Source organism: Apaloderma vittatum, unplaced genomic scaffold (assembly GCF_000703405.1).
Source record: "Apaloderma vittatum isolate BGI_N311 unplaced genomic scaffold, ASM70340v1 scaffold11920, whole genome shotgun sequence".
In the NCBI taxonomy this organism is placed as follows: domain Eukaryota; kingdom Metazoa; phylum Chordata; class Aves; order Trogoniformes; family Trogonidae; genus Apaloderma; species Apaloderma vittatum.
Window position 1 is genome coordinate 1 of NW_009692932.1, and position 9,326 is coordinate 9,326.

The 9,326-nt window shown below is 38.0% G+C and overlaps 1 protein-coding gene across 1 annotated transcript; it reads right to left on the minus strand.

Annotated features, from left to right (window-relative positions):
- Positions 1–1,746: 1,746 nt before the first annotated feature.
- On the minus strand, positions 1,747–9,102 carry RNASEH1 (ribonuclease H1; the record flags this gene model as incomplete). Its single annotated transcript, XM_009874382.1, has 6 exons — positions 1,747–1,979; positions 3,369–3,493; positions 6,043–6,127; positions 7,939–7,993; positions 8,457–8,556; positions 8,914–9,102. Coding segments are annotated over 6 exons (641 nt in total), but the record flags the coding sequence as incomplete, so codon positions are not given.
- Between the last annotated feature and the right edge of the window lie 224 nt (positions 9,103–9,326).

Genomic DNA, 9,326 nt, shown 5'->3' on the forward strand with positions numbered 1-9,326 from the left:
TTTTATCTTTTCTGTGCCTGATAAGGAAGTTTTTAATTTTCAAGGCTCACTGAGACAATTTCCTCTACAGATTGTGGTCAAAACCCATCTGTAGTTGCTGCATCAGCATTCTTGATACTGTATCTTTTGACACGAATCACACTTTTATTTCTCACAGAAGCATACACAAATCCAGCCACAAACCCGATGCCTATCCCCTGAATGCCGAATGCCATGGTTGCTGCATGTCAATGCATTCCTCAAGCTTCAGTGCCCTGCAGTGAATGACTGGAATGGCCAGCAACCTCCGTGGGTCCTCCAGTCCTTGGTTAAGTCCACTTGAGAAGTATTATTTGCTTTCGATCCTTTAATCAGCCCTAATCTTGTCACTCTTCTCTCAGCTTTCTTCTGTCCCAAGTTTCCAGAGTAAAAATGATAAACACTGGTATCAAATTAACATAAAACTCTTTCTTATTACATTCCATATTATAATCTACCTATTAGATTTAGGGAGTAAAGTTGTTTAAATTCAGCATTACACTGATATTATGATTTACCCACCATTATATGCACTTTTTTCCCAAAGCTGCTGCTTCAAAAAAATACCGATTTCCATACAGCTCTACTGTGCAGTTTGCATGAGAAAATAAAAAAGCCTCACTTACCTATTTGCTACTAGCTAGCCACTCATTTTATCACAATCCATGTGACTCTAAATACATAAAAGCTTGTACTTTGCCTCCATAAAGATATTACAACACATGAGAAGTATTAAGAAATCAAGCTTCAGCAGCTCCAACATTTTGTATAGCAATTAACAAAATAAAAAAATAAAATTCAGCAACTTCTAGCTTAAGCCCTACTATTCAGCGGTATGAGGGTACCTTATAAAGTTGACAAAAGATAACATACCAAACTTGTTTGCTTTTCCTGTATACATTCATAGAAAAATAAAACTATGTTCATTACTGGTAATTACTCTCCAATTCAAGTGCACATTAGCCATTCCATTAATCTCATCATAGACTGGGAAAAAAAAATAATAAAAAAAGTCAAACACTTGACATCCGGAAGATCTGGAGAAGCTGATCATCTAGTTCTGTTTCAGATAAAATGGCCAATTATTACCTCTGAGACAACACCAAAGAGGAACTAACAATGCTAATGACAACCAGGATGCATAAAAAATTACTTAATGGGAACAGGCCGCCAGAAACAAAGAGCTTGGATATTAAGCAGCCATCGAGAAAAGAACAGTAGAAATTTGCTGTTCAAGTTTTCCGGGCTTTTGTTTCTTCATGCTACCTTGCAAATTAAGTAGCATTATGAAGAAATCTACAGATGCTGTAAATGATGGTATTCTGGGGCAGAGGTGAGTGTTACAAGCCCATCTGTGGAGCGGTTGTTGCTAGTACCAGAATGCCAAAGCATTAATGGAGATCTCTGCATTACGTCACCCATCTCTTGCCAATCCAACTAACTCTAAAGCTCCCCCTCCCCAACTATTTTGTGCTGTTAATATATACCTCTGTACAAAAAAAAAATAAAATTTATTTCACTACGAGGAAAATACAGAACATTCAGGATAAAGATTTAATATTGCTTCTTCAGAAGCCTGGCTTTACAGTGAATTCAGAAGTCTACATGACAGCTAAAAACACTGACTGTGGCCCTTCATCAGGATGACGAAAAAGCAAGCGCTCCAGATTATCAACTGAATATTGATGCAATTGTAAAACAAATGCTATAGCAGAAAGTGTGTTGTGGTTTTTTTTTTTCCTTCCCAGTTGGTATATGTTTAACACTTCAGGCCAGAAAGTACAGTTCAAACTTCAACTCTGACACAGTTACAGCAGTTCAAGTTGTCAGTGTAACATGAGTCCTTTTCCACAACAGTCTCTAGTCCCAGCAGGTCAGGACTTTTGTTTACTAGCTCCTTCTCTTGCTAGTCTATCAGCTTCTTCATTTCCTTGAAAGCCAGCATGACCGGGAATATGCATCTGTTAGGACAAAAGTATAGGAGTGTCAGATATGCGTGAAATCAAGAAAAGCACGTACATGAAATTCAACCACACGACACCTTTTCATTCGTAATACAGTAGCACTTCCTTAGTGGCCCTCTCCTCACATTTAGTCCTTAAGTGTTCTTCCCAGGAATGTTCAAAGCCTAGCTTCCTCTAGGAAAGTTTTGTGAAGTAGTGAAAATCATCTTTATGGGAAATATTGAACTGGATAAGGACCACCTGACCCAGCCTTTTAAGAAATGCAGATAACAGCTCCAATTAAAAACTCACACTTTAAGAGAAGACAGAAAAACCTATCTGCTGGCAGATTACCATAACCAAGTGTATGCATACATTGCTCCTCCTGAAATAAAAACTTTCCCAAGTTTAAAGAGATTCAGGTGTAAGAACTGTGCATACTTTATTATGTAAAATTCTCAAAGGACAGATGAACTTTAGTTTTGAAGTTTTACACTTTCTTTTTCTCAACAGACAATAGCAGTAGCTGTGTAAAATCTGTGTAAAATCTTTTAAGCTGGAGTTTAAAACTCTAGAACACAAAACAACATGAATGGCAGAGTATCTGCAATACATTACCCATAGAAAAAGTGCACATTAAAGATCTATGCGATCCTGTTTTCTACAGAGTGAAGACGGAAGCCAAATAAATGTGGCGTTAGCAGTCATGAAGTCAACGGTAAAGATTTATTTCTAGAATCAGTAATCTTATACGACAATTTGAGTAAAACTCAAGAGGGGAGGGAAGACATCCCCTACAATGTTTAGTACTGATGTTAGAGGTTACAGAAAAATAAGTTTTACCAGGAATACTGTATAGAAGTTGTTTTTTCTTTACTGAAGAGTGAAACAATTTACAAAAATGCGTAATGACCTTTCTGTGCCCAGCTTTCTTGGAAAAAACACAGTTAAGGTACAGAAAACCAGAGTTCATTTTTTTGGGGTTATAATCTCTTAGTTCTCCCTGTTTAAAAGACACTCGTGTGATTGAGTTACACCAAAGAACCAGCATCTTAAGAGTTCCAAAAAGCAAATCCAAATATGTTTTAAGCTTACATTTCCAGGGAGAGAAATTTCATCTACTAACAGTACTAAAGAAGTAAAAATAATTATTGCAGGCATTTTCTAAGTAGTTACAAGACACAGAAAATACAAACATGCATTTCAGTAAATGAAATACTGGTTCCAAGAACCTAGGTTATATTGCTTGTTTGCTTTACATAAAACAAGCAGCTTCTCTGTATTTACAGTTTTACTCATGGTTGTAGAATATTATGCTCTATAAAATTCTTACTTACGATCATACTTGTAAGTTTTTACTAAAAGCATGTTGAAGATGTCATTAAGAATAAGAAATTAGGTGCTTACCCACTGAATTTCTATGTCTTTTGATAGATTATCAAGTTTTTCAAAATCTTCTTTATTTATGACACTTCCTCCTGAAGTCGTTCTCCAGCCATTAGTCTTCCAATTGTCAACCCAGCTCGTAATACCTGTGCACAGGGAGCATCACCATAAAAGTAGCTGGCTATTAAAGAAGCCAGCAAGGATCAAGACGGAGCAAACAGCCTTTTAATAATACATTTACTCCGTAAAATGTCTTAGGTAAAGACACTGGAGACAGAAGATATTCTTGTTTGGTTCTCTGCTACTGTCTTTCAGGACAATATTTTTCCACTATTATTTCAATTACCCAACCATGTTTTCCCAAAGACATTTAATTTAAATACTATGGTCTTATATACACATTACAGACAAAATTACAACATGAACATCTGAACACAGATGGCTGCCTCTCTTATGGCTTTTTTACCCCCCGCAACAACATGAACATCTGAACACAGATGGCTGCCTCTCTTATGGCTTCTGCACACTCAGAATCCTTCAGAGAAGGACCATATAAGCAGATTTCTAAAGAACATTTAACATTCTGGCCATCCCTTGCCAACCTGAAAATTTACTGTGTTACTCTTCAAGTAAGGGTGGTCTTTATATATATTTTTAAATACTTTTGCTAGTCTCAACAATGTAGGACACCCTTACTGCTTTCATGACAGACAGACCTCAACTGAGAATCACTGATATTGCACACAAACCCTCCCAAAACCCAAACCAAACCACATCCATTTGTACTTAACTGCAAGCTTCATTTTCTACTATTTTAAAAAACTACTCCTGGATACATTTACAAAATACTTTGATTAAACAAGAGCTGAAGCTGCACCTTAGTAACAGAAAAGGCAAGAGCAAACTGCAAGCAAAATCAGACTAAGACGTCACACCTGGAGATTCTTCTCTTCCTGGATCATACTTCAGTCTCACTCCTAAGTCTAAGAGGAAATTTATCTGACACAGCAACTTCTCCTTGATATAACCAATTTCATAGACAAGATGGTATAGACTTTTCTCCCACAAATAAATGCAAAGATGTTTCTTTGCTCCTTAATGCTTTGAACAAGTTGCTTCTTACAACAAATAATACACTTGGATTCTACTGATCAGCATGCAACACCCAGTCCTGAACAGACTCTTCCTTTCAACTTATTCAGAATGCTTCTAGTCTCCATAAAAAAAAAAAAAAAAAAAAAAAAAAGCATGCATATTCTGCTCCTACAGGAAATTCTTAAATCTTTTGAGGAGAATAAGCTATTCAGATGAGAGATTTACGAGATGATCCTTAGGTAGAAGTAATGGCAAATTCCTCTAAGTAGTTTCTTAGCATTTACTGTCTCTTCCTCAACTCACAATCTAGGAGCAGGACAGAGCACAAGCTCTTGACAGTTCACTTCTGGACAGAACCTCTTTCATGCACGTGCAAACTAAGAGAATTTGAAACAAGCAGCAAGTAACAGCTCCAGCAACTCCCTCTTTGACTGACAGTCACTTGTTCCCACTCAGCAGCTTTCTGTCCTCTTTAGGGTATTGCTACTCAAGGTGACATCAATCAAGATAAGTTTTGCTTTAGTTCTAAACACGAGCCACGTGAAAAAGAAAAAACTTGATGCTCTTCCCTCACTTTCAGAAATAAGGAGGGGCTTCTGGAAAGCAGAATGACTGACTTGGACAAAAAAAGATACACAAACTTTTAACATAGAAACCATTTATTTGATTTAGTAATAACAATCAGTTAAACATATTAATTTTAACTGTTAGTGCTCAAGCATAGGAAGTTATGCTAAAAACAAGATACATTCTCCCATCCTTTTCCAACTAAAAAAAACCAAAGTGTGAAAGCATAGCATTTAATTTTAAACAAAAATTTACAGCAACTTTGTTTTAATGTTAAAAAAATAAAATGCCAAAGTTTTGTGAGAATAGCAAACACATATACTCCCTTTGTAAAAAGGTGAAATACAAAGAAAAAAATACTTATACAGTTCCAAATTATCAAGGGAGTAAAATCTGAAGATCTCAGGAAAAAAAGTTTTATCCAGACATTAAGTCTTATTGGTTTCTCCCTATGCTATTTATAAATAGGGAATAAAAGTAATTTTTCCAAGTCTTTGGATGAGGGTGAAACTTACAACACATACTCTGAGTGCATATAATCTCTGGCTAGTCTTCTAGTGTAGCCTGAAAGCTTAGAAGTGTAGTCTACATGTAAAAAGCAAGGAAATTTGAATGTACTGCACATCTGTGTATTGACGTACTTTCCAAACTCAGCAAACCAAAAAACCTACAGCGCTACTATGCCAACTTACTTCCGAGTACTTTCCTGAGTGTATCCTTAACAGAGTATAGCCAAATAACACTTTTCCTAGATTTTTTTGTCATACTGAATGCCTTAAGGCAAATATCCTTTAGTTACTTCTGTCAGCCTTTACTGTAACAGACAATCTCTACTTTTAGTTCATACAGTCAGCAGGTGATCCCTGCAATATTCTCAAGTTTTCAACCAAGAAGTCATGAGCACTAAAATACATTATGCATTCTCTTCCTTTTAGCCCTCTCCTCAGGACTCAGTAAGTTCTGTGGGCCTTATACAATCAAATAGCATGCAGCATGTCTTTAAGAATCAGGAAAACTAAAATCATTAACTTACCATTAATAGTGAACTTGCTGTCGGTGTAGATAATTAGCTTCTTGATGTTTTGACTCTTTGCTTGCTCTATTGCTTTACAGGCTGCCTTGGGAACATTTCAATAAAATCACAGTTCAGAACAGGATTTTGAACACACACAATTAAAATATCAGTGATGCTAACACAGAAGTACAAAGAATATTACTGTAATCTCTCCATCAGTGACTATCAACATGCTTTAGAGCAGAGATTCCCAAAACTATGCATGCAGATAACCACTTAGTGATTCAGGCAGACAGGAATCCACTTAAGTTTCACTGGCAAAATACCCCCAAAACTTTCTGGTGATCAACTCTGTTCTGAAGGAGCAGCTCTCTGCCCATTTTCTATCAAAGCCTCTATTAATTGCAAATCAAGTTTTAGGCAACTTCTCCACAACTCTGAGAGGGAAGGATACATACCAGTTCCAACAGTCTGGAATCCCTAAAAAGGTTTGCTGTTGGGTTTTTTTGGTGCTATGAAATATAGTAAGGGGAAGAAGTGACATGGTCTGGATGTAGAGCTGAAAAGCTCTTTAGTGGCACACCACTATCACCTCTGCTTCGCCCTCAGTAAAATGAACTTCTCTAGTTTAAGAAGACTGATTGCCCATTTTAGTTCATTTCCAAACACACAATGCAGGATAGAGTAATAGGATTGGGGAGGAATGGCTGGAAAGCTGTGTGGCAGGAAGGGACCTGGGCGTGTTGGTGGACAGCTATCTGAACATGAGCCAGCAGTGTGCCCAGGTGGCCAAGGCGGCCAACAGCATCCTGGCCTGTATCAGGAATATCGCGGCCAGCAGGAGTGGGAAGGGACTGTTCCCCTGTACTCGGCACTGGTGAGGCTGCATCTCGAATTCTGTGTTCGGTTTTGGGCACCACAGTACATGAAAGACATTGAGTTCCTGGAGTATGTCCAAAGAAGGGCAACAAAGCTGGTGAAAATCTTGAGAACAAGTCTTAGGAGGAGCGGTTGAGGGACTTGGGTTTGTTTAGCTTGAAGAAAAGGAGGCTCAGGGGAGACCTTGTCGCTCTCTATAAATACCTGAAAGGAGGCTGTGGAAAGGTGAGGGCCCAGCCTCTTCTCTCAAGTTAAACCAATAGGACAAGAGGGAATGGTCTCCAGTTACATCAGAGGAGGCTTAGGTTAGACATTAGGAAGAACTTCTATATTGAAAAGGTTATCCAAGACTGGAGCAGGCTGCCCAGGGAAGAGGTTGATTCGCCATCCCTGGATACGTTTAAATGACATCTTGCTACAGTACTCAGTGACATGGTTTAGAAGTGGGCCTGGCAGAGTTAGATAACAGTTGGACTTGACGATCTTAAAAGTTTTTTCCAACCACTGTAATTCTACAATAGCAGCAGTACCAGAATTAGAATGACGTGAGAAGACTAAATCTGCTCTTGTCAACAGAAGTTTACTTCAGAAGTAAGAGAAGTTACTCCTGAGAGCCTTGAATTGTTTTATTTATTTAAGGAATTTGATATTCTGGTGCTATCACAATAAGAAGCTGATTCTCCTCTTTACTGTAACTCAGCAGTTCTCACACAAAGGTCCAAGATTAAAAAGATTAAAAATGCAAAGTATACTAGACAGATTTGAGAACCAGACTTTCCTAATGCAAGATTGTTTTTAATAGCTGTGCTTGGCCTGATGACATCTGGGAATTCTCAAAATGAACCACCTTGTTCAAAACCAATAAATATCAATAAAAAACTCCAAGAACATAATTTGTTTCAAGTCATAACTCCTGATATTTTGTGTACTTCCCTCACAGCTCCATAACTGCTTTCTGAAGGCCAGAGTTGAAACAGACGAGTGTGCTACTGCAGTCTAAACATGTACAAGCCTTTTAAGACATTTACTACTTACATGTATTTCTGCTCTTTGATTAGTCTGCCTTCCAGGAAGCCTTTCACTGGTATTTCTGCATCCAAGGAACGAGGAGTATATTAGTTATTCCAAATAGTCAGAATGGCGTACAATGACTACGTGTTAGAAAAATAAAGACAAGGGTGCAACTTTTCTTTTTATAAAGGAGGATGAAGAGATATTCTAGTTCTAACTTCCACCTGCATATCTAGACCTGCCATTAACATGCAGTTATATTCGTTGTCTTCTGTGCACACCTATACCTATTCTAAAAGCTTTCCGCATCACTTGAATTATAGCTTCAGCCCCTAAAAATATTATTTCCAGTTGATTTTCCCTAAACCTCTCAGAGAAACTGATTTCTCTTTTCCCCTCAGTAACTCATTAGTCTCATAGCACTGTCATCATGAGCCTCAATAGCTAGGTTTTGTATACAAAATAAGGCTGATATCATAAATCACACACAAAACAAATAGTAATATGTTAAAAAAAAAAATTAAATCCAGCTATCTACTTACAACGGATGGCCTGGTCCCCAGTAGACACCTATTCCGGCACGTGCCCTATTACGTCCATTACCTGAGCAACAACCATCTGTATAAACGACTGCAAAGTCACCTACAAAAGAATTACCAAAAGCAGAAGTTCAAGCACTCCCTCAAGGATGTAGGCTCTTTAAACAAAAAGAAGTGTCGGCCAGCAGACTAGTCCCCAAAACTTCCCTTGTTACTTGTACTTGTTACTTTGAGCGTGGTGCTGACAACAATGACTAACACCGAGGTCGCGGGTTCGATTCCCGCTCGGTCCCCATGTATCGCCTGATCTAGTTGAAAGGTGTCCCTGCCCATGACAGGGAGGTTGGATTAAAATGATCTCTAAGGTCCCTTCCAGCCTAGGCCATTCTATGATTCTACGATTCTACTTAGAAAAGTGCAAAGAACTGAAAAGAACTACAGGAATAATGAAAGACCTCACCCATATATGAAAATTTATCTTCACTGACTGTTGGTGCTGAGTACACTTCATCATGTTTTACACGCTTTGCAATGTGTTCTTCATTTGCAGACTGTTCATATGGCCTCTTGCATGTATTGCAACACAAGATTTCTGGTTCCTCTCTCTGGCTACTATCTTCACGTGTAAAAGCTGGATGACTGTGTGCCCCTTAAAAGAGAAGAAAAAAAAAGGGAGAGAGAGAAAAAAAAGTTCAACTACACACAAGCTCAAATTTGATTTGAAACGGCTGTTTTTAAAGATGAGTTGTTAACACCTATTAGCACCTGTTAGCAATACTAGTCTATTAACTAACATGACGCCATTTATAAAAAAAATACTGTAACATACACCAGCTTTTCTGGATCCTGCACCAAACTGAGGAGCAGACACAC